This window comes from Oryzias latipes, chromosome 1 (assembly GCF_053564925.1).
Source record: "Oryzias latipes strain Hd-rR chromosome 1, Olatipes_Hd-rR_3.1".
NCBI classification, from domain to species: Eukaryota; Metazoa; Chordata; class Actinopteri; order Beloniformes; family Adrianichthyidae; genus Oryzias; species Oryzias latipes.
This window is the reverse complement of record NC_136237.1, coordinates 38,093,510-38,119,232: the sequence shown is the minus strand read 5'-3', so window position 1 is coordinate 38,119,232 and position 25,723 is coordinate 38,093,510. Positions and strand designations below refer to the sequence as shown.

At 41.1% G+C, this 25,723-nt stretch overlaps 1 protein-coding gene and 1 long non-coding RNA gene across 12 annotated transcripts; one reads left to right on the top strand and one right to left on the bottom strand.

Moving 5' to 3' along the window:
- Positions 1-2,368: 2,368 nt before the first annotated feature.
- LOC144992132 (uncharacterized) lies at positions 2,369-7,101 on the bottom strand. Of its 2 annotated transcripts, none has more exons than XR_013655931.1 (7): positions 6,960-7,101; positions 5,887-5,969; positions 5,506-5,599; positions 5,049-5,160; positions 3,476-3,503; positions 3,240-3,359; positions 2,369-2,805 (listed from the first exon to the last, which is right to left on the bottom strand). It is a non-coding gene; the product is annotated as an uncharacterized LOC144992132 (long non-coding RNA). The 2 variants fall into 2 exon arrangements; XR_013655932.1 differs by having other exon boundaries at positions 2,587-2,805; positions 3,240-3,339.
- Positions 7,102-7,593: 492 nt separating this feature from the next.
- LOC101160385 (ETS-related transcription factor Elf-2) lies at positions 7,594-25,720 on the top strand. Of its 10 annotated transcripts, none has more exons than XM_078946907.1 (10): positions 7,594-7,735; positions 14,765-14,895; positions 14,990-15,224; positions 21,370-21,483; positions 21,610-21,789; positions 22,019-22,105; positions 22,225-22,417; positions 22,507-22,911; positions 22,986-23,151; positions 23,232-25,720. In XM_078946907.1, the coding sequence occupies exons 2-10, from the start codon at positions 14,821-14,823 to the stop codon at positions 23,826-23,828; spliced, it is 2,052 nt and encodes a 683-aa protein (XP_078803033.1). In that variant the 5' UTR covers positions 7,594-7,735; positions 14,765-14,820; the 3' UTR covers positions 23,829-25,720. The 10 variants fall into 10 exon arrangements, with proteins under 10 accessions (XP_078803033.1, XP_023810525.1, XP_023810543.1 ...); XM_023954757.2 differs by having other exon boundaries at positions 14,987-15,224; XM_023954775.2 differs by having other exon boundaries at positions 7,595-7,735; positions 14,762-14,895.
- Positions 25,721-25,723: the final 3 nt, after the last annotated feature.

The following is a 25,723-nucleotide window of genomic DNA, read 5'->3' as shown; positions in this document are numbered from 1 at the left end:
TATTTTTCCTGACACTAGAATAGAGAGTTGCTGCAAATTGTTTTAATTCCTTAAACTTGGATTCAAAAGTTCACAACTGAATTCCTGCTTTGATATGAATTGGCTCAATATTATTTTTAAAATTTGCATTTTAAAAAGCCATTTTTTCACATAACTACTGATGTAAACAGAAAACGGCAAAACAACAAGCAAGCAAACAAGATATGTTTTAAAAAAAAAAAGTTTCCTGAAAACCTAAAGTATTGTTTTATTTCTCGGGGACAGTGCACGTTAAAAGCATCACTGCAATGAGCCGGAATTAGCCCAGCAGCTATTTTTCATCTGTTGTCCCCAGACAGATCTTAAAACTGTTCACTTAAAAAACAAAAAACAGGATACACAATAAAAATACAATTATGAAACTATCAATTATTATACCTATTGATAAAAATACATACATTATGAAATATTAAAATGAATCTCGAAGACACATGATTGCATAAATCAGACAAAAGGAAGGAATGTTAAAATTCTTTAAAAGGGGGTTTTTCATGTGCTTTTTAAACATATTGTATGTGGTTGCTTCTCTGATTATGAATTTAAACTGTGTTTTGTATGTGAAGATTGATTCAAATGATCTAATCTTTTTGTTTAACTCGACCCTTATTTAGTCAGGCTTTTCTGAAAATGGGTTGGAATGCTTTTTAATATTTAACAAACTGACATAGATTATTATTTACTTATATTGTCAGATTTTTTTCTCCTTACATGTAATGAAGTGAATCAACTTGAATGATCTAAATATGATTTTTGTTTTTACTTTGTTGACATTGACTGAGTGTGGCTTTAGGAAAGCATGTTTGTAAATTAATAAAGAGTTTAAAAAAGTAAATAAAATGGGTAATCTTTTTTTCTGATGTGAAACATGATGATATCAAAATATCGTTTAGTTTAGTAAAGCAGAATTTGTAAGTTTGTGTTTACAAACTTTTGTTCCGACTCCTCTGATTGTTTACACCGTGACGTCACGCCCGAGCAGCGTACGCTGCAAACGGAGCCCGCAGCCGTTAGCCTCGCGGCTGGCCGGGGAGCGTCGTTTCGAACCCAGGGCGTTCGGCGTTATCGCTCCGCGAGGCCTCGAAGGTCGTTGACGCTCACGCGCCAGTTCAAAAAAACCAACGCGGCCACCGTCGCTGGCGTTAGCGGCGGCGCTCCTCTATGGAGTTAATTCAGTCTCAATAATCAGAAATGCACACAACCAGTTTTACAAATGCACACGCTCCGATTCACAAATGTCATTTTATGCAAACGTGAAAAATAAATTCGGAAATACACACCCTGTGTTTCACAAACACACAGATTGTGTTTCACAAATGCACACTAAATGTTTTACAAATGCACAATAAGTGTTTCTCACAAATGTGCACACTGTGTTTCACAAAAAACATTTTAGAAATTCACAATAAATGTATCAGAAATACACAGTAAGTGCTTCACAAACATGATTTTTAGGTACACATGTGATGTGAACTCACAGATCATTCGAACTGCAGAATGTGCATTCAAAATCCCGTTCTCGTTTGTGAATCTCCCCGTGTGTGTGAGAGATATTTCTACGGTGAATATTGAGACTCATCTGACGGAGCGGGTCAACTAATCTCACCATTGGCTAGTGAATCTGTCAATCAAACTCATCGGGAAAGCAGGCGGGTTCGCTTTTAGCCAATCGAATGGCCCCTTACACTTTCTCTACGCTTTCTGCGGGTGGCAAAAGCCCCGCCCATATTTGATTCTGTACCAGTCGGTCGTTAGCGTGTTAGCCTTAGCATGGCTTGTCGGTTTATTGCCTTCGGTTGTCAAAAATTACTGGCTTGTGCAACTTTTCAGTGGACCTGGAAGCAAGGCAACAGTGGTTGAATGCAGTTGTCTTAGAATCCATCGAACTCTGTACTGGTCATGAGATTTAAAATGAATGTTTCACTCGGGATTGTTTGTACGTTATTCTCTTAGCTTTCATGCTAGCGTCATTTCAACACTCAGACACGGTTTTGATCATATGAAGGTGGAGGAGAAAAACCTGCAACTTCCACAGTAGGTTCTGTGGAGAAACTGGCATCACTTTGCTCCGTACCACATGGGACTACATTACCTCAAGTTCATCTCACTGTCAATCACAGATACCCAATACACATCCCCTGCTCAGCCCGAAGTCACTTTGCTTGACCTTAATTTTATTTTTTTAATAACTCAAATGTCATTGATTTTATATTGTAACCATATACATATACACCTCTTGGCCAGGTCACCCTTGCAAAAAAGATCCTCATCTCTCTGGGTTTTATAGCTGGTTAAATACTAAACAACAAAAGATGGTCATAGAACAACAAAGTGCAAACATTCACCCTTTATTGCAGAGTAAAATTCAGAGAAAACATGGACAGATTAAAACATCAAAATTTAAGCAAATGTGGAATCTCTACTGATTTGAATTTTATTTAAACTGGAACTAATTTTCATAACTTCCTTACATACAATGAAGTCCCTTGAACAATACAACAGTATTGATTTGAACTCTGTCTTGCTCCCCTCAGTCTCTCTTCTTCTGTATGTAATTATGTCGCCTAAATTAAGTTCTAAACACACTGGACAGTAAAGATGTAGGTCCACTCCCAAACGGTCTGAATTCCACAATGGATTGATGTCGTCTTGCAGTTCCAACATTTGTGGACCCAGAAGAGGACTGTCCCATACCAGGACATTGATCCCAGGATGAGGTTCAGTCATGGATCCACTCTCCTCCCATTCAATCTCTGGAACCAGCATACCCTGACAAAAAAAAAAAAAAAAAAAAGATACTGTTTATGAACAGCACTGTTTTTTTTGTGTTTTAGATTATGTAGGAACAGTGACCGACTAATAATAACTTATATTGTTGCTTGCAGGCAGACCTCATATCTCCATAACTGTTTATAATTTGCAAATAAGTGAACCTTAACAAAGTAGTGACATTAGTACATCTGATGGCTCATAATGCCATGCATTGTGATGCATTTTGAACTTGCAGATGTGCTATTCTTCCTACAAACAAACAACTTAGGGAAATTGTTTGCACCACACAACAATAATCCTTTTCATTCATTTTCGATGAAAATTCACTGTAGTCATTATGATTTCATGATACTCTTCTTGATACTTTCCACTTTAGTCAAACTGCACACAAATCAGTTGTCCAGTACAGTGAGATTAAATAAAGCATTTACCCGGGGATCAGAAACAGGGTTCTGGGTCAAGCCCAACTGCCACAGCTGATTTGGTGTCATGCTTTGCTCCGTCCTGATTGGATGGCTGTCCCACGCGTCACTAAAGACATCCAAACTGGCCTGAATGCGTGGTAGAAAAATGTAATGGCAGCAGAATACGTGATGTGACTGATATTGAGCAAGTCTTGGTCCTCAGGAGAGTGCAGGATGTTGTAATATAAACCAGTAACACTCACGAAGACATCACACCAGAGGAGCTCAATCCTGTATTTGAAAAAAAGCAAAAATAAATATAATATTGTCAGATTTATTTTTAATACATCATTCACTTTTATGTATCAGGGCTCCAGACTAACTTATTTCACTAGGAGCATAGTGGCCCCTAACTGAAAATTTTAGGGGCACAACCAGAAAATTTAGGGGCGCATACCGTAAATCAACATTCTAACCAAATCTACTAATTTCCACTGTATTACAAATAAATACTTTAATAATAGATGCAGAAATTACAATGTGCTGTTTCTAATTCAGTGTCATATTTTATTCTGCACTTTTGAAGATGCAACATGAAGGTAAACTGACAGCACCATCGCTGTCACGACAGTACAACTAAGTAAAAATAGTAAAAAAAATACCATACTTTTAGAATAAAAAAAAGTTTTTAGTAACAAGTGATTACCGTAGTAACCTTTCGTAATTTCACAGTTTCAAACAATACTTAAATGTATGTAAATATTAGAGGATGGAAATTCATGTTGGTGACACCAAATAGGTTCAGCCAAGATGCACAATAAGCGTGTTTGAGATCACCCAGATGGACGCAACACTGCACAGATCACCTGGTGTGTGACGTATATTTTTGTTTTTGCTCCAACATCACCTGTCAATCAAAACAAAAATATCACGAGAAAGGGGTGAGAGCAAGACACCAATCAGAGCGAACGCAGCTGGAAATTTAGTATTGAACTGACTAAAAGCTGCCCTACAGACTAAAAAACAATGCATTATGGGACATGCGTCCTGATGGGTTTTTTGTAGTTCACTGATCAATTAAAATAATTTAAAATACCAACTGATTAAAAAAAGGCTACATCCATTACAAAACATTAAAATAATTATAAAAGATGTAATATCACAGCTCATACTTAGGGGGAGAGGCATATTAAAACGAAATTGAATGTTAAGGACAACTCCTAATTCCTGGTCTCTTTCAGTCTCGCTGCAGCTTCGATTTCATGCGAGTTTGAGACCCCTGCTGTACACTCTGGCACTGGTACACTAGCTGCAGGTCGGAAGAACGAATCAATAGTTCGCTTGCTCATAGCTCAGACGCACATATCAAGTTGTGATGATATTTGTCTCCGTTTCCTTCCCACGGATGTTTACGCGCGCTCGATTATCTCTAGGCCCCGCCCCTCCACATATTTTAGCCACTTGCAGTGACTTTCCCTATTCTTCTCACACGCATTGGCCGCCTCAGGCATCACTCAATGAAACGCGAGTGTGTGCTCGCGTGTGCTCCAGTCTCATGAGTATTCGCGCGAGTGTGTGTGTCTGCCTGCGTGCGTGTGCGCTCGCGTCTCATCGATGATTTCATCTCTCATTTCATCGATCATTGACGTGCTCCTTTCATGTTTAATGTATAAAAAATACGGAGGGTGGAGGAGGCAAATTTACTGGTAGCACATGTGCGACTGGGTGTAAAATTCAGTCGCACACTCTCAAATTTTGGTCGCAAAATGCGACCAAATGGACGCAGTCTGGAGCCCTGTGTATATATTAAAGCTTCTAAAACTAGGTTCAACTCACCGTTGATTGTGTGTACACTTTTCCCACAATGAAGCCGTTTGTGTCAGTTGTACGTACTGTGAGCATCAACTCGGCTATGCCCACATTTTCTCCTCCGTGATCTCCTCTCACCCTGACAATAACATGAAAATCATGTCTCAAACACATAATTACAAATGCATCGGCAATACGGTACACATCAGTTTAAAATGTAATGTTCTTATGTATGATGCCAATAAGTAGAATTTCTAGGTTAAAAAAATTGCAGGAGTGGGTTACATGTATCACTGGGGAAAAAAATGAGGTGAGAGAGACTGTTAAGGGGGGGTAAAATGTTATTCATGAGGGGAAAGTTTTAGAGTTGCCTTTGTTTATGGAGAGGAGTCTAAAAAAAGTAATTTTATTTTTGTACAAATAACCAAGTACTTATACTGCCTGATATGTGAATAAAATATTTCTTTATGAATGACATGAATACCTCAGAGGAAAGCCATAAACGTTCACAGCGTCACTGAAGAAGGCCAAGTGGGTGTCTGCACAGTTGTTGTCTGCTATCTTCTCAGGTACAAGATCTATGGAATACAAGTACAAATACTTTCAACTGACAGATGTTTACAGCGGCAAAAATGCTAAATTCCCAATTGACAGGTAAAACAGTAATACAATAGGATGATAAAATATGAAATAGAATAGAATAGAAGGGTATTTAATAATCCCTGAGGAAATTTTTTTTAAAATGGCCATCTTAAAAAAACACATAAACACACATGCATTACAAATAGAAATATCACAAAATAAAAAGATTGATAAAAAAAGGTAAATAATTGGAAAATCAGTGGGTAAAATTAAAAGAAATTACTTGTAAGATGCCCTGCCAGAGAGTTGTATTGCCTGATGGCACGAGGAACAAAAGATTGTCACGCTGTCACGCTTCAGTAATTCCTAGAGAATAAATAAAAACACAACAAACATGGATTAGATAATTTAGCTGTCTGATCTTAAATTACATAATTTTCAAATATATGAAAGGGGAATTTTTTAAAACACTCTTGCTATGATTACTTGAGCTTGTAGTAAAGAACACCTTTAAAAAAAATCAGAGACAAGACACTGATCACAGGAAGCCTGTGTGTAATACTTACAGTAACTTCTACTCTAATCACTGTTGACAGCTGATTTCTCCCATCCACCCTTTCTGTGACTACTTATCGACTACAAAACAGCCTAAAAACATAATGTTTGGGATTCTTGTCATTACGTCATTGGAAGTAAAGATACGGGGAATTTAGTGGCTGTCACTCTGACACAATCTCACAGGGCTTTTCAGCACAATACGGGTTCTAACGTTAGAAACTTAATGAGGCTTCTTTTATTCATCAGTGGATTCAATGTATGTTATATTTAAAAAATGCCGTTTTCATGAATGTCATATGAATTAACTTTGTTGCACAGTCCACCCCGTCTTAAAGTCTGGGTTGTGAAAATGCTGTGTCTAACTTTAACCCGGATCGCGTTTACATAAAGGCAGCACACGGAACAACTAGCTAGTTAGCATAGCATAGCATCAGTGTTAAACAAATCGCCGTCTCCAAATCAATACTTTTTATTAAACTTTCTTTGCTGCTGTAAATCCGGCATTCTTTTCCCCTTAGTTCCTTATGAATCATGTTAAGAACCTACAGATCATTGGCTATAGACGCTAGCTTGAACCGACACCGGCTTGAACTTCACTCACAGGCAGCCACAACTTGCACAGGCTAAGCAAAACAAAGCTAAGCTAATTTGCGGTGGGGGTACTCTGCAAACGACTCGGCTGCAGTGTTCATAAAGCATTCACACATGTCACTTGGCAAAGGAGAACGCTTCAACTTAGTATTCAATAACATTACAGGACGTACAACGAGGGAATGATCAAATAAATGCATTACTTACGGGCTGAGACTGATCCAGTTCAGAAGACCTCTCCGCCATGTTTGCCGCCCGCGTCCTCCCAACTGCTGTGCTGAACAGCTCCCTCCCTCGTCACTTTGAAAGTGAGGAGTGTAAGGGGCCATTCGATTGGTTAAAAGCGAACCCGCCTGCTTTGCCAATGAGTTTGATTGACAGATTCACTAGCCAATGGTGAGATTAGTCGACCCGCTCCGTCAGATGAGTCTCAATATTCACCGTAGAAAAATCTCTCACACACACGGGGAGATTCACAAACGAGAACGGGATTTTGAATGCAAATTCTGCAGTTCGAATGATCTGTGAGTTCACATCACATGTGTACCTAAAAATCATGTTTGTGAAGCACTTACTGTGCATTTCTGATACATTTATTGTGAATTTCTAAAATGTTTTTGTGAAAAACAGTGTGCACATTTGTGAGAAACACTTATTGTGCATTTGTAAAACATTTAGTGTGCATGTGTGAAACACAATCTGTGTGTTTGTGAAACACAGGGTGTGTATTTCCGAATTTATTTTTCACGTTTGCATAAAATGACATTTGTGAATCGGAGCGTGTGCATTTGTAAAACCGGTTGTGTGCATTTCTGATTATTGAGACTGAATTAACTCCATACTCCTCGGGCTGACAGGGGGCTGCAGCGACGGGGTCTGGCCACGGAGGAGGAGAGGCGATAGTGGATGTCAGAGAGTCGGAGGCAGACGACAAACGAGCATTAACCAGCTAGTTTACTGGCGGAACGAACGGGAGGCTAACGGTGAGTGACGCTCTCGCGCTGATTGCTAGTTTTCGGCTAACAAAGCTAACCAAAGTTAGCTAAGTTCACGTCCATAGCCCGCCTTTAGGTTTTAAAAATGCGAAATTCACCCCGGTGTGGTGACACTTTCAGAAATAAGTGGCACGGGGGGTTCACGGCTAAGGGGTGAATTTCCCACCATGACCTGTGCTAACCCCTCCACCCACCTTGCTCAAAGGCTCCCGGCAGGAGTTGAGCTCTGACTGGGATCTCAACATTTGTTTTTTAACCCGGGCTGCTGCAACAACAAGCTGTTACGATCAGTGTTGACGGAGGGAAAGTTGCACATTGGTAGTTGTTAGCATGATGGTTCACCTGCAGTTTTTGTTTGTGTCAGCCCTGTAATCAAACACATGCAGATGTTTGTTTTTTGCTTAGTTTTGGAAACATTCAAACCAATCATTTCTGTTATTTAGGGGCCTAAAACCCTTCACGATTGGTCCAGGAAAAAGGCGCATCATTTTTAGGCATGCCTTGATCACCTTTACCAGAAAACCAAAGGTGATCCAACACTTTGTGCCTTTTTTAAGGCTAGTAGAGTGAGTCTTGTATCTGCTGCAGAAACCATGACTGAAGCCTTCCTACCTCCTATTGAACCTTCAAAATAAGTCATTGAAGTTGGCGACGGAATGACACCACTTCTAAAGGACCCCCCTCCTTTACGACCTCTCCGTATTTTCGTGACTGTTGGCATATTTATCGGAAGTTAATCTCTAAATTATTTAATTTATATGTTTGTAATGGTCACAGATTATTCTTTTTTTTTTAGGAACCTGTAAGATAAAGGCTTGAACCTTTGCCTGTGAGTTGCCCGTCCGTGTGCTGGTTAATGTTTGAGCCCGCCTGCCTTTTGCCCAGACATCCCATAGTCAAAGCTGACAGTTGAACTGCAGTCTGAAGGTTTGTGTTTGCCGGACGACAAGGTCGTTTCCAACTATTCTGCTTTGAGGCGGTGAGAAAGCCAGAGTCCAGGAGCTGACACTGCACTCAATGTTTTGTTTAACAAAGATGAATAGATCATGTGGTGGAAGACAGCTGCAGCTTTGACTTTCTTCACAAGCCTTTTTGTTTTCTGGCAGTTTGCCTTTCATTGTCAGTTTCAGAAGTAGGCTGGAGCTTCAGGAACATAGGAAGGAAGCTAGTTAAAGTGACTTTTCCTTGCAGTAAAGTTGTTATGTTCTAGGTTGGACTTGTTTTTTGCCTTTTTATATTCGCCTAGACGGATATTTCTATTGTACAGCTGAATTCCAATTTCCATAAAAAATGTCCGCTTTCGTAAACCGCCGCAGGTCGGGGGGACTTTTGACGTTGCGTTTGTTTATGGGCTGGATGTTAAGTAAATCTGGATGCCATAATTGCAGTATATTTGCCGGTTGTGTCATCAGTCAGTCTGTGTGTGTGTGTGTGTGTGTGTGTGTTAGGCAGGGCACAAGGCAGGGTGTTGTATCTACAACAGCAGCCCCAGCCAGTCGGAACAAAAGCTCAGTTGTTGAAAAGTCATGTGACTGCGAGTGTGCATGGGTTCCACCCTCGTCTTGTGATGTGAGCTCGAGGCAGGGCCTGAGAAGTGCTGAATCGCTCCTTCCACCCCCGGCGCAAGCAGGCAGAGAGGAGACGGGCAGCCTGACAGTCGGACGAACGGACGAATGGATGGATGGATAACAGACGTACACTGAGTCAAATTTGAAAACGAATCGGAACGCCCAGAAAATCCATCACAGCAACATATCATCGAATTGATTTAGACTTCTCTGAGAAGTGAAGATGCAGAGCTGCATTCTGGATATCTCTTTTATACACAAGGCAAGTTGGGGCATGTTTTTAGTTTTCCGTTAGAACAGTGGGAAACGGTGGCCTTTCTTGCTACAAACCATTTGCTAAGTGTTAATAGAGCTGAGCTACTTCTCTTTTTTTTGCCTGAGTCATGGTCAGATGCTCTGAGACACTCCTTGTGCAGTCCTTGTCCTTCAAATAGTCATAATTCCTTCACTGCAAACCTGATTTAAAAAAGCTGATTACAAGCAGGGTGGAGGTAACACTTTTTGCAGGTTTTCCCTTCTTTTATGAGCTTTAGAAAGAAACAAAAAACGTTCTTAATATTGCGCTACAAACCAGAGGCAGCCACGTGTCCTCGGTGGGCTTGTCGGTCTTGAAATACTGGTTTATATGAATGCAGCTTTTAATGGGACTCCAAAAAAACAAGACAGCATACTGTTTTGACCCATTTTGAAGCTCACCCTGCAACTTGATCGTTGCACATTGCTTCTATGGTTTTATATAACACACACAGTTACTTTTAACATTTTCTTGTCCTTGTTCTTGAGTGACTTTCCAGTGGCCAGTTCTGGACAGATTGCAAAATGTCTGTGAGTCACGATTTCCAACGTCCCTTTGAGTTTAACTTGCTAGCAGCTGTCACTTCAACAGCTAATAACATCACACACTTTGGAACTTGGACGCACCCATCTTTCATCTCTGTGCCAAAGAGATCAAGAGTCCAGATATGAAATCATTCAACCTGACTGAAAGGATTAGTGAAAAAGTGAAAAAAGCTGGTTTCTGAGTCACACAAAAGAAACCTGAAAAGTCAACAACATGGTGAATTCTGCAGAAGGGGCCCTTACACCTCTTGTTACTCGTCCCATGTCAGTTCGTGTGCTGAACCTGTGACTGGACCTGGCATCCTTTGTGCAGTGTGGCATGTCTGTCTGCTTCGTGCTGTTTATGATCCTGAATAATTGAGAAGATGATTTCCATGTGAGCTGTAACAGAAGGAACGGCAACACAACGTGGGCCATTCATTATACAGTAGGCAGAATGTGCTTTGATACCCGGATACACTCAGTGTTTGTCATCTTAGGTCAGAAGTTTGACATTTTAAACTTAAACTTAATAAATGTATTTATTTGTACGTTTTTAACCTGTCTACCTTTTCATTTATGCAGAGCCTCCTCCAAAATTTCAGCCACAGCCTTTCCTTCCTTTTTATGTTTTATTGTTGTTGTTTTCAATCTATTGTTTCTTGTGACTTTTTACTGTTTTACCTAAAAGGTAGTTTATGTCAAGCACCTTTATGAAAGGTGCCATATATTTATAGGGATGGATTGATTATTTTCAGATTAAATGTACTTAAGTCATCGCCATGATGGAAGAAATTCTGTTGGGACTTTTTGGATGTTGACAAAAATCATCTAATTTTGCTGGTAACAAAAGTAGTTTGAGATACGAAGGAAAAGACGCATCAGAGGCATGAAGATAAAGAAAGTGGAGCCACACTTTTGTGGACCTTTTAAGAAAAGGAGTGGTTTACTGGAAGTCTTTCAAATGTTCTTCACTTTCTTTTCTCTGAACCCTCAACACAAATCTGTATTTATCTTTTGTGACCATACTTTTATCTTTTTGGACAACGGTAAAGTTTTAGGCATGTATGTATTTATTTTCATTTTACTGATTATAAGAGGGTCACATTGATTTGTACTCAGATTACTCTTCCTAAACCTTAATATGATCAAACTAAGCACCCAGAATAAAACCCAGCTGCCTCTTGCTGCCCCGGAGGCTTTTTCTGGTTTGATGGGTAAATCACGTCTTTTTTGTCCGTTCTTACCCTCATGACCACATGACAGAGACGGACGGGTAAATCTGGACTTATCAGACTACCTGACCTTGTTTTACTGTCTGATCTTCCTGCTCCACAGACATTTTAAAGGCCTTTTTGTTCATGTTTTATGTTTTCACTGCTATGTGGGTATCAACTGAAGTTGATCCTCATTTAGAAATGCAATACTGTTTAATGAAATTTATGAAAACATTTTCTTTGAAAGCAATTTAATATATGTCTCAGGCTAAAAAATGGACTTTCTGTTGGTTTTTAATGTAAGAGTTTGTCATTGTAATAATTAAAGTTCCACCTTTTATTTAGTTTCATTACTCAAGTAAGAAATAACTAAAATGTAAAGTCTGCAAATAAATGTATATGTGTGAATAATTTGTGAGTCTGTGAGCTGAAACTTGTTTGATTCGGAACTTTTTTACCCCAAATATATATAACTAAAAACATTTTAGTGTCGATCAGTCCAATCAGGTTTCCATTTCACTTTTTATCTTCCAGTTGACCCAAAAATGTTGCTTAAATATATTTGTATATTTTGAGTGATTTGATAAAGTAAAAAAGTCCTTAAAAAACTCCCACAGCTTCAAACTACCATTTAGTTTACTGTAATAACATGGTTTTATTTTAAAATAAAGTGTGTTTTTACTAATGTTCCAAGAACCAAATGACCATACAGAAAATGTGTTGCTACATAACTAACTATAGATGGAATTTAATATCAAGTTGTTTTATTTATCCACAGTTGACCAACTTAGGTCATTTTTAATCTCATTATTGATGTTTTTTTTTAAATGAACAGATAGTTTCACCTTAGTTCTTTTTGAAATATATCAACGTTTTCATTCGGTGTCAACATCATGATGGATTCAGTGATCTTGATGCTGCTGGATAGTCTTCCAGGACTAAGGCCTGCTCAGAAGCTCATTTTTGGAGTTTCATAGCTTGTTGGCATATATGACCCTATTTTTTAGTTCTGCCTGTTATCCATGTTGGCCTCTTAAAGAAACATACAGTTTGAAGGCTACCTAATTCTAATCAGAGTACTCACATTCATTTCATATACTTTTAGCTTCTAGGACACATCAGCTAGAAGTTTTTGTATTTTTGCGCTTTTTAAAATTCATCACTTTTCATCTTTCTAGTTAAACACAAATAAGTTATTTAGCTCCTTTTCATATTTCCTTAGTTAAAAACCAACTCAGATCATCTTTTAAGCTTTTTAAAAAAAAAACATTTAAAAGCAGTTTTTAGCTAAAACAATGCTGTTGGTCATTAGAAAACCACATCTGAGTTGTGGATGCGCCTGATGGCATGGAGCAACACCCCCCCCCCCCCCCCCCTATAATTGAGCTACGTGCTCTCTCTCCCGCTAGCTTACAGCCCCTCACACGCGAGCAATGTCATAGCTATGCAGCCGCACAGTTTTGAATCCGATTCCAGCTCAGACGAGGAGAACAAAGACGTACACGGATCCGTTTGTCTACAAGTGGATCAGGCGCCTATATCGCAAATTTATCGTTATCGCAATATCAAGCTGTGCAATATGCATATCGCAAAAGACGGCAAAAATCGCAACAAATGGTTACCTTAAATATGCAAAAACAATCTTATGGATGCTTGAAGTATTTCATGAAACAAACAAATTACTTTTTGTATTTGACTCCTTTACATCATAGACCAATCGGATGGAGTTCTATCATGTTAGATGTTCTTCTCCTATGTAGATGTGGGTCATTCGGAGTGCAATTTTTAAACTGTTGCAGTGAAATGGAAATTATGTTTTTTGTTGTTTTGCTATATGTTCATATACCGCAAGTTATCGCGATGTTAATCGCGAATATCGCATATCGCAAGTTTTCCTCATGTCGTGCAGCCCTAAAATGGATGCATCAGGGTAGTGGAGCAGGGATCTTGTGGTCCGCCCAACATATTTTCCACATCAGAAATGTGCTCTTTTTTTCAAACTGCATTTTTTTGTCTGCTCCTGAGTCACAATGCTTTGAAAACAGAAATACTCACAAATGCAATTTTAAGCTTAATTGTGTTTATATATGTCCTCCATCATCAGAAAAAGGCCACAGAAACATGTTAAAAAGACCAAATACGCCGTTTTGTTTCATTGGAGTGGGTCTATTAACGTTTCATTTAGAGGTGGTTTTGAAAGAAAAACCATCAAGTTAGATGGTAACAGAATTGGACAGTAAACCAGGTAAAGGTGATTTCCTCGCAGCTTTTTGCTAAATCTCTACAGCGGGTCATGTAAGCATGCAGTGATTGGCAGCTCCAAATATAGCTTTGGTTCTATGTATTTAGACAAATATTGGGTATTGGAGATTCTGCATTATCGGCGTGTTTCTAGTCTGAATTGGTCAAAACTACAGAAGAATCTGTGGTCCATTGATCAGCCCCTGGAATGTCAGCGAGATCAGACACCACTGGGTATAGCAAAAATAATTAGGTGAAGCAGCAAGAAGCTTTAGATGTTTCAGCAGAAGCTGCCGTTTTGAGTTTTCTGCCTTTATATTATTACTTACTTTATGCTGCAGGTAATTTATTAAGGGTAGAAAAAGTACGTGTTGGATCCACTGAACATATGATCAGACTGATGTGCATGTTTTGGTGGCCACTGTCAAGGGCAGTCGGACTGACAGTGTCAGAGTTTGACAGGGAAGAAAAAGTACCGCCCAAAAGAAATGTGAATCTGAGCAGGTTTGAACGGATCAATAAAGGAGTAACGATCATAGGTTTTAGCATTTACAGGACTTTGTTGATGTTTTATTTTTAATAGTCTCTGGTCCTTCGTTGGAATCCGTTCTTTCTACTCGTCAGTTTAAAGCTGATGAGTTCAAAGCGTCTGGAAAAATCAGGCAGAGCAGGAGGAGGTGGAGCATCAGATTAAACAACTGCAAACAGTCGTCTGTCTTCCTCCTTTTCTCTTTGTCTCGGATCCAGTCGTCCCACCGCGCTTGTGCAGAACAGGAACTTAAAGCCCCGTGGTTCTTAGCAACCGTTGCCATGGCGCCAGTCCTCCCTGCCTTGGTTTCCACTGGACACTGCGTGTTTGGTGGAAAAGCTTGGCTTGCTGTCAGGGCATTTTTTCCTGTAATAGCAGACAGGCATGTCCTGCCGGCTAAGACCAGGAGATGAGATCTTAGGCTGTGGTTCCAGGCAAATGGAAGCCATGGGTGTCGTGTATTTTTTTCCTTTTGTTTTACCCTGTTTGAGCCGCATCAAAGAGCGAACATTAATTCAGCAGAACATTTGAATTATTCACCTATTTAAAGTTTAAACGACATTTTCTTTCCATTCACTTTACTTGTGTCATTCTAAAGGGTAGAAAGCTATTTAGGTTTAAAATTTTGTTTTTGTTTTAGCAGCCGGTGAGGCCGTCAGGGAGAGGATCTGCTGCACGGGGGTCTGAAGGGTATGAGCCATGGCCTCGGTGGTGCTGGTTGACACCGGTGGGACAGTGGTGGAGTACGTCGCAGCTGAAGAAGATCTGCAGCAGGTCGGCTTTGTAGCGAAATCCTCAGAATTATACAAATTCATCCCTTATTTGTTAACTGTTCTTCCGCGTCTGACCTTTTCCTTTTCCTCAGCAGGATGGAGAATGTGAGGTGGACCTGGAGATGGAAGGAGAGGTAGAAGGAGAGTGTGAAGCTGAGGAGGTCTGTGAAGACACGGAGGAAGGAGAAGCATCTGGAGGCTGCCCAGCTGTCATCGTGGAGGAGATGCCTGGAGCCTGTCTGACGGAGGAGCAGGGCTACTCAGCCCAGGTTTTGGTCTATGCTGATGACACCGATGTCATGCAGGAGGTGGAGACAGAAGGAGATCAAGGTGAGAACTAGTGCTGTCATGCCATTCATATTAGTGTGGAATTATTTTTTTACTTAATAAGCTTAGAAGCTTCGTTTTTAGGTATTGTCATGTAAATTTTTGAAATTGTGAGACAGTAAAAGATCAAAACACAACTGAAAAGGGGGCTTTTTTGTTTTTTTATTATAACAGACTTCCAACCTTTACGTTTACACAACCAAGGTTTTTTTTTCAATCTTAAACATTTAAGAAAACAAAACAAAAAAAGTCTAGAGTGCTTCAATTCACAGCATCAAAAAACAATTTTCTGATCAAATCCCTAAAATATTAAACACAAACTTCTTATTAGGGGTGCATGATATGAGGAAAACTCGCGATTTGTGGTATTAGTGATCAATATTGTGAAGGCAATATAACTTGTGATGCATCAACAAATAGCAAAACAACTAAACACTTCATATCCATTTCACTGCAACAGTGTCATGTAAATAAGAGTCAACATAACTTAAATGACCCTCTTCTACACATGAGGCGAACATCAAACATAAAAGAGCTCCATCTGATTATTTGATTCATTAAATACTTCAAGCTGCCATGAGATTGTTTTAGCAGATTCGAGGTTTCCGTTTATTGTAATTATCGCAGACTTTTTCGATATACAAATTGCACCGCTTGATATCGCGATGACGATAAATTTGCAATTTATTGTGTAGCCTAGTTCTTAATAATACCACAATGCATATGTTGACATACCTTATTCCACAGTTTATCGCAACAATGAGACAGTAGGAGAGCCATGAGTCATGATGTAGCTTCCTATAACCTGTTTGAGTGGATTTGATCATTTTGAAGACTGGGATGCAGCAGAAGAGAAGATCAGGAGGTAATGAGACACGAGGAGGAATTAAACTATTGAAGTGTTTTTCTTTGAAAACTAACTTTTACTTCATCATCTGGACTAAAACAAGCATTAAGAGATGAGCTTTCCCACTGGAATGGTGATTTGTTGAATGTTTCACGACTTTCCTCGAAGAGGAAACAGCCGGAGCAGAGCGCGCCGTAGCTGTTACCATGACAACGAGACGCACCACATTTTAAATGGACCGCTTTTTGTGAAAAACGATTTAAATCATTACAGTATTGAAGTTCTAATAATTGATTTGTGATGTATACTTTTCGTAAACTGTTTCAGACTTCATAGAAGATTTAATAAAAACACGCACTTTAAATAATTCATCACAATAAACGTATTAATTTGACATCTCTAGTTAGAACCCGCTCAATGCCCAAAACATTTGACTAAACTTTCATGTGCTCTTCACTTGACAGTAGCATTTAAGGAAGCACATAAAAATAGTTACAAAGAAAAAAAGTTTTAAAATTATTATTAATTAATTTTTTTTAATATAATTATTTTTAAAGACCCAAAAAGGCCCTTTGGAGCAAAAACCTCATTTAAGTCTCCTTTAGTGAGTCCAGATGAATCTCTGCACCGATCCTACGCAGTGGATCATCAAAAACGATGTCTGAGCCAAAGATCCAAGATGATAACACAAAAGGAAGACAAGCTAAAAAAGGAAAAAGTAGAGCTCTCTCATTACGTCTATGTTTGCTTCTTTTTTCTTCACGTTAGTTTTTAACTTAATTCCTCTTTCTACTGTTGTTTTGGATGCATGGATCATGTTAATGGTGGTTTGCTGACGTGCACTGAGGCTCCATCCTCAGTTAAGGGATTGTAGTTGGTGCCATTTCATATACTGTTGCTGGATGAAATGTGCAAACAATCATAATATCTGACTCAAGTTGATGGCTTGCATTAAATTCACACAGAGCAGAACTCAGGCTGTCTTTATTCTTATACTGCCTCCTTGTGGAGGTTTTATGGAAACTTGAATGCTTTTTGTTGGGCTGGAGGTGTCTGCAAGATCTGTAATGACCAAAAACAGAATACTTTTTGGTGTCTTTAATCAAATGTTTACAGTCTGGTCACACAACACACAGGACTCCCACTCAAACGGGATAAAGAGCTCGGCACAAAGGGATAAATTCACTCAAATGTAGCCCAGTATGAAGAATTTTTCCAGCCCTGAAACACAGCTGGGTCTTTTAGTATGTGTTTATTGAAACTAACTTTAAGATTCTCTGACTATTTGCATTAAATAAGTCAAGAAGAAATACAAACCAAAGTGAGTAGAATCCAAAAAGAGATTTAAAGGGTTGGAATAGATTTGTGTGCATTTATTTTTGAATTGGGGATTGAGACCTGTCGAGAAGTTGGGAAACCGTCTGGTTACAGATGAAGTCTTTATTAAGAATTTAGTGGTTTTTTGTAAACAACAACAACAAATATAGATCAGCATAGATTTATTTTTAACAATTACAATGTTTTTCTTTTTTACTTTATTTATTGTAAAAGCAAAAAAAAAGGAAAAAAGAGACAACTACCGTATCATATGCCCTCTTTATTCCTTTTTTGTATCTAAATCATTAAAACAAATAAAATTGACCTGGATATGTAAGTTTTGATTTGATTTGAAATGGTTTATTTCAAGCAATCAAATGGAAATAATACACAAAAGCAATATAATCATCAGTTATACATTCATACAGTAACTAATCAAACTTAGGATAATTAGACATAATTAATAAATATTGCTTGAAAGGGAGTGGAAGGAAGCGAACTTATATAATCCCACCCCGTTATACTATAACCATTTTATTACATGATTTATCAATATCCGGTTTCTAGGTTTTATCAGACAGAATTAACAATCATAAGGTATCAAAGCACATGCCAAAGATGAATTACTTAAGTACTACGTCAAAAATAACTATTTTAGAAATCAACATGGCAAATGCAGCATCTGAAATATATGCAAATTATGTTACTTTTAAGCACGCCACGCGTCCTGCTGTATAACCCGGAACCGGAAGTCTTCCAAGTGAATAATAAGTACATTTCTACATTATTTCAAGCATGTAATGATTACAAAAATCTGTTTATCTCAGATAAAAGTACATGTTTCCATAGCTGCTTTTATGTAACAGTTTTTGGATTTATTTATATATCTTCCTAAAATGGTTTGTTTTAAATGCCATTCTAAATAAAACACTTGATTTGACTTGTTTATTCTTTTTACTTAAATTATCTCCCACTAATTAACTCATGTTATTAAGATGTAATTTATGTGTAAATGCAGTGACATAGTTGGATTTCTGTTCGTGATTAGTTTTTTTTATTCTAATCTCTTGCACATAATATAACCTTATGGGGTCTATAAAAAAGACATAATACACAGTCATTAAGTTAGTGATGACCAAAAATAAAAAGCAAATTTACTATGGCAGTTTTTAAGGTTTCCATGGTTTTTATTGATTTATAATATATCTACATTAGATTTTCACCGAACGTGTGGGTGTTTTTTTTAAACGGAAGTTTCATTTTACGTACTCGCTACGCAACAGAGGGAGGGCAAAGGGAGGATTTCCTGTGTCGGTGGCGGAAGGATACAGTCGTGAGGTCATGCTGCGTCCCGTTGAATTTCAGTCGGTTTTCCTGTAGGGGCGGAGTGATCTGAGCTAGCAGCCTCCAATACAATTCAGTGAGAAGTCAATGTGAATCTCCAGCAAGAGGAAAACATGGCGACTTTACAGCATGAGGGGCACTCCAACCAGCTCGACCTGCTGATTAGAGCCAGTAATGTACCTTTGTTTACGCTAAATCTGAACTTGGCAGCAATCGCGGACGCGCAGTTCCGCGCGGAGTCTCGGCCGCGGCGCTTCAGCCCGCAGCCTTGTGCCGTGAAGTAATGGAGGGCAATCAGGAAGTGATCACCTTGGTGGTAGCAACCTGCATGGCGAAGCTACACAGTAAAACTTAGCCGCTTTTTACAGAGGAAAACTGCACTGGGTTGTGTCGCTGTGCGTCTCGAAAGAGTTTTTCGCGTGTCTCGCGCGTTGCACGTCCGAGCGCCTTTTCCCAGCTGCTGGCTGATGGTGAATAACGGTTTGCACGTCGGAGCTGCATAACCAGGAAGTGCACAGATGTTGTCTTTCCTACGTCTTTGCCACGCTGTCTGGCCGAAGGACATGTGGGATTATTTTTCACATGAGCTAATTTATACAACGGCGTTTAACAACGTATTGTTTTCCACGTAAACACAACTGTTTTGATGATTAATTTTACTTTGATCATTTTGTTTCAACAATGTCTTCTTTATTCTTCACCATTACTCTGATCCTGGTGGATCCTGTTGCAATAATGTGTCATTCGCCGTGTTTGTTGACTGAATTCGTTATAAAGAAGTTTTCTTCCACCGAGGATGCAGCTTTTGTTATTTTGCTCTCCGGTTTCCGTTATGGGGCTGTGGAGCCTCTCGTGGAAGCGTGGGACGGCCTGGCGTTTTTTTTCTCCCTCCGCTCTATAATCATTTACAATTTTCGGTCTGTGTTCTCCACCTCTGTTTCGATGAATTCATATGCTTTTATGATGTTTTCTCAAATTATACGAAGTTGTCTGCTTGGTTCTTCGATGCATTTTTGAGGAAAATTGTGCCCCGTCTCAATGGCGGAAGCATTGTTCAAGTGTGGGGGGCGGGGCGTGTCCTCGATTGAGTCGCCCATTGGCCCAGTGGGGTGCGCATTGATTTGAAACGTCAGCAGTCGCCCAGTCAAATTTCAAAGGGGGCAGTCGTTAAACCTCGGATCAGCCAATAGGAGACGAAGCGGGTTTTGATTGACAGGAGGATTTGTGAGCTTCTTCGAAGAGAACTGGAGGGAAAGGATGATTGTAAACACGGAAGTCATCAAGCCAGGACTACTTTTTTTGCTAGACCTGCTTGTTTTTAATTTTTTTTGTAAATTCCAACATAGCTTTCTCGCTTTATTTTTATTAATTTCCTTAAAACATTTCAGTTATTTATATATTTTTTCCGTTTCATAAAACGAAAGGTTTTGAAATTTCCAAATGGCAGGAAATAGTCTTGAAATTTAAGCATTCATCTATAGTTAAGCTGGCATTTCTGGCAGGTTCTCTAGTGTCCAGGACAGCTCTGTGGAATTTAAAATCTACACCAAAATATCCAACACGTGTCCCATCTTTTTATTTTTATTTTTGGTGAATGAGTGAGAGAATCTAAAGATAGCAGATTTGTCGTCTCTGCACGGTGCCTGTTGCCTTAGAAGGCCAAACGTGGACTGTGGTGTAACCATATCTCTTGTGCCTTCCCATTGAGTGACAACAACAGCAGGTGTCCCGGGCTCATTCTTAGGGTCCCAGAGGAAGCAAAGCTTCCCTCACAACAGGCTGCAGTTAATTTTCGACTTAACGGTTATAAATTCTCTCAGGTGAAGGGTTTAAAGGGTTCACATATAATAATCTGCCACAATCAATGGTCGGCATGTGGACTAAAACATTTTTTGTTATTATCTAATCAAAAATAACACTTGTAGTTTGTTTTTTGTACTGTAACATTGCAATTAAAACCGTAACTGTTTTAAAAACATTTAACTACTATGAGTGGCTGAAAAATTGTAGCTTTTGTTGTGGTGTTTTTGGATTTTAGTGAGTTAGTCATGCTTAAAATGCACCCAATAAACAATTAGACCTACCACTAGGGGGCGTCTTTTGTGTTACTGTTTTTTTTTTTTTTTTGGTCATTGTCAGCTTTTTGGTATTTTAAATTTTTTTTCTGATTATGATGGACACATTTAAAGAAAATGAAGCTTTTCTGAAATTGCATTTCTGAGGAGCAGACGAAACAATGCTGCTGGTAAAAGCTCATAGCAGTGACATTGGTGCTGCAATCGGCGGGCCCCAAGCTCCCTGCTCCGCTCCATTCTGATGCCTCCACTTGTAGTTGAATAGATCTGTTGACGTTTTTGTTTTCCTCGTCCGAGCTGGTATTTGGCTCAGAACTGTACAGCTGGATAGCTCTAATATTGCTCGCCGGTTGTTACTAGCTGTAAGCTAGCCAGGGAGTGTATAAACAGATGGATGATGGGAAATGGGGGCAGGCTTACTCCGCGTCAACGGTTTCGTCCACAACTTGGAGACCGCTATCTAACAATAGATTGAAAGATGATTAAACATAAGAGTTTTTCTTGGATGAAAATGACTGCTTGTTTCACTAAAAGCTGATCTTTTGTCAAATCTTGACTGTTGCAGTGGAGGCGTCTGTTCACTTCACCAGCGTTCACTGCTCAGACAAAACTATAGAAGCTGCAGAGGCTCTGCTTCACATGGATTCACCCTCCAGCCTCCAAGGAGACCGAAGTCCAGGTAAAGAAAAAATAAAAAAAGCACACCAACGCCGTCCAGCTGTTGTCGTTCTTGTGCACATGTTCTTTAAAGACAACTGCAGTTGGCCGCCGCAATAAAGATCTCTCCTGTTTGATTCCTGCGCAGATACTTTAGTCCCACCGTGTGAAGTGACTCCGGACTTCCTCCTGGCTGCCATGCGACCTGACATGATTACAGACACAGAGGTGGAGATCTCCACAGAGGAGTGCTGCGAGGAGGAAGATGAGATGGTCACCTCCATGGAAGAGCCAGAGCTTGATAACGAACCTGTCAGAAAGAGACGGGGTACGTGTGAACGGAGATCTGTGCTTAGGGAAACGAGAGGGAGAAAAAAATCTATAAAAATGACATTTTATTTAAGAATCTTGTAATAAATTTGGAATATTTGGTGTTTATGTGCACTAATGAGGAGGAAAAAGCTGTTTAAGATGAATTTCATTACCCGGAATCGCCATCTAGTGCATATTGTTCTGATACTCGCAGCTCGGCTCACCAAAATGTTTCATTTGTGCAGCTGGAAAGAAGCCGAAGATCCATCAGACCACTTTTTCTAACGGCTCCGTGGATCTCAGCATTAAGAAGAAGCCGAGAGAAGGCAAAGGTGTGTGCCGGCCACGTGCGGTCAGATCTCCAACCGCGTTGGTCACAATGCAGGTTTTGATGCTCTGAGGAGCAATGGTCTGTGGGTAAAGTTTGTCTGTTTTTTTCGGTGTGCACCAGGGAGCACCACGTACCTGTGGGAGTTCCTGCTGGAGCTGCTGCAGGACAAGAACACCTGTCCCAGGTATATCAAGTGGACTCAGAGGGAGAAGGGCATCTTCAAGCTGGTGGACTCCAAGGCCGTGTCCAGGCTTTGGGGCAAACACAAGAACAAGCCTGACATGAACTATGAGACGATGGGACGAGCGCTCAGGTGGGGAGTGTTTGCACTGTCAGGAAAATTCTTCATAAAAAAAGACAAAACTACAGAATCTTAACATCAGGGTTTTGGTTCGTCTTCAGATATTACTACCAGCGCGGCATCCTCTCCAAGGTCGAGGGCCAGCGGTTGGTTTACCAGTTTAAGGAAATGCCCAAAAACATCATCATCATTGACGACAAGGCGGACATGTCGGATGACCTGATGGCCTCAGACACGGCGGCGTCGTACGAGCGCGTCCCTCCTCCATCCGACATGTTGCTTCAAGCCTCTGAGCTCCCGCCTTCAAAGAAACCCAACATTCTGAGAGGAGCCAACAGAGCCGGCGTGGTCCAAACCTCCGTCGCCGCGAGCAGCAAGTCGCCATCAGGAGGCGGAGCCACCATCACTACAGCAGGGCCGAGGATTGTCGCCGTCTCGTCGGCTCCGGACGGGAGCCAGAGCCGGCAGCAGAGCACGGCTGGGATGTCCAACGCCGCCGGGCCGAGGTTAGAACCCCTGAAGGGGCAGCATCGGTTACCCAACGGACCGACATCTCACGTTTTCTGCTTTTCAATCGCAGGACGGTACGGGTGGCAATGCAGGTTCCTGTCGTCATGACAACATCACAGGGCCAGAAGATCTCCACCGTGGCTGTGCAGCAGCCAGCAGGGGCAGCCAGCCCCACCACCATCCTCACCAGCGCCTCCAGCGTCGGCGCCGCAGCCAACGCCAACTCCCAGCAGAAGGTTTGTTGGACCCCAAGCTGAAGCTCTGGAAATGTTTTCTCTCTGAAAAGCTTCCCTAAGTGTTTCCTGTCCATGCTCAGGTTGTGATCCAGACTATTCCAACCATGGTCCCGGCCACAGCCGAGAACGGGGATAAGATCACAGTCCAGCTGGCGAAGATCATCACCATCCCGGCCCACCAGCTGGCCCAGTGCCAACTCCAGGGAGGCGCCAACAAAGCCAACGCCGCCGCAGTCCCGCCTGCCGGCATCAGCCTTCTTGGAAGCCCCCTGACGGTCCGGGCGCTCACGCCCGTCAACGTTGTCCCGGGAACGCAGGTGATGAGGCTCACCGTGCCCCCCCAGACCCAACAACAGACTCTGGTGGTGTCGCAGCCGGGGAGCATGGGCGGCGGGGCGGGCGTGGTGACCGTGTCCGCGGGGAACCGGGCGGTGGGCGCGCCGCCGCCTCACATCATCGGCGGCATCATCAACGGCACAGAGCTGGTCATAGGACCGGGCGGCGTCACCGTGGAGAAGCTGAAGGCGGCGGGCGCCACTGCGCGGGCCCTGCAGGTGCAGCCCAGCCCGGCGAACCCCCAAACTGTTCAGAACCTCAAGCCGGAGGCTGCGGACGCTAAGGTGGTTACCAAACTGTTAACTCCAGACGGGATTAAGATGGAGGAGCCCGAGTATTAAAACATTTCTTCACCTCCTTTAGACTAAAGCTAGTTTTTACATTTCTGAGGTCAATTTTACTTTTACCTGTAATAACCAGCAGCAACCTGTGAGACTTTAAAGGTTTGTTTTTAGTCCTTCTCCCCGTCGCTGCCTAGAACTGACACGGACTGACGGAACCTCCACAGAACCTCCACAGAACCTCCTTAGGTCTGGATCTCTGAATCATAGGAATACAGACTTGAAAAGGACCAACCTGCATCACTACAGGCCACGCCTTCTGGCCGGATCACTGACAAACGTCAACACTACACGAGGCAGAGAGCTGCAGCCAACCACATTGTAAAAAGACAAAAAGATAAGCTTTTTAAAGTGTTTCTACTTCTAGAATTGTTCAAAACCAGCAGTTTTTATTTGATTTTTATTTTTTTTTACACACGTGTATCACTGTGCAGGCCGAGGGCGGGAAGAGGAAGGTGAGCTGAGGGCAGTTTGTCAGACAGGAACTCGTCATGTATGTATATATATATAACCGTCTATACAGCTTATGGAGCTAATGTTAACAGCAATCCTAGATTTCAGCTTTTTTGGAAATGACGAGTAAAAATGTGTGTTGAAATACTTTGTACCAGGCGCAGTATTACGGCAACGGGACTAACATTTGTAGTACAGTGGTCCCTCGTTTATCGCGGGAGTACCAAAAATATCATGACTTTTTCAAGGAGTCTGTATGTTTTAAGGCTGTAACCCCCCACCCCCCATACTTCTACCCTTTTCTCAAACAAACGCCAACATTTCCCCCTTTTTTCTTTTCTTGTTTCAATGTTTGAAACCACCTCGAAAAATAAGTTCAGGGTTATAGAATTAAAACAAAAACATCTCAGATTTATATGGATTTGGCAAACTGAACGCATTCTGTACAGGAGACAGTACAGAGATTGATTGACAGGGTCAAAAAAAAAATTCAAGCAGACAAAATTACTGTTAAGTACTTTGATACTTAAGAGCAAAACGAGAGATATGAATAGTTGTCAGAAAAAGCTATGGACCACATACTCCAGGGCTGCACGGTGGTGCAGTGGTCAGCACTCTTGCCTCACAGCAAGCGGGCCCCACGTTCAAGTCCCAGCTGGGGGCAACAGGACACCAATGGGGAGTTGACACTGGAGCCTTTCTCCCTCCGGGGACTCCGGCTTCCTCCCACCGTCCAAACACATGGCTCTGAGGTTCATTGGTCACTCTAGCTTGTCCCTAGGTGTGAATGTGGGAGCATGGGTGTGTGGTTTGTGGCCCTGCGACAGACTGGCGACCCCCCCCCCCCCCAAAAAAAAAAAAAAAAAACGGTTTTAGAAGATGAATGAAAGTTACTCTTAAAAAATCTGCAAATGATGAACGGCGTTACATCAAGGGACCACTGCATGGATCTATTTTGTTTCTGTTTCTCTGATGATCCAATCAGCTTGTTCTGACCCCCCCACTTTTTTTTTTTTTTGGCAGCGTGTTGCTCAGCGTTTCAGGTCTAAATGTGAAAAAAAAGGTGTCTTTCTTTACGTTTGCTCTGCGATTTGCTGCCTGAAAGCACACGCGGCTCTGAACTGATGCTGTCGGATGAAGTAGGAATGTGTGGAAAGCCCGTCTGGGAGCGGACGCATGTGGACTAAAGGTTTTCCGGCCGCAGAAGTCTGGGACCGCTGTGGCCGGCCGGTCGCCTCACACGGACTTACACAGAGGTCAGCGCGTCGGGCCGGTCTGCCGCATCGACTCTGCCCCGACGTTTCTTTATCTTATCTGGAAGAAGGGAAGACGTTCTTTGTTCAGACTGAACCGTTTGTATATTCAACATTTGAAGTATATTCTATTTTGTTGTACTCTTGTTTCAAAGTGTATTAAAGTAGATTTTACTGAAATATCAATCC

Excerpts from the sequence above, each read along its gene's own strand:
- LOC101160385 (XM_023954757.2), top strand. The coding sequence starts at position 14,821 with ATGGCCTCGGTGGTGCTGGTTGACACCGGTGGGACAGTGGTGGAGTAC. Across the intron at positions 21,484-21,609 it reads CCAAGGAGACCGAAGTCCAG|ATACTTTAGTCCCACCGTGT; the intron begins GTAAAGAAAAAA and ends ATTCCTGCGCAG. Across the intron at positions 22,106-22,224 it reads GAAGCCGAGAGAAGGCAAAG|GGAGCACCACGTACCTGTGG; the intron begins GTGTGTGCCGGC and ends GGTGTGCACCAG.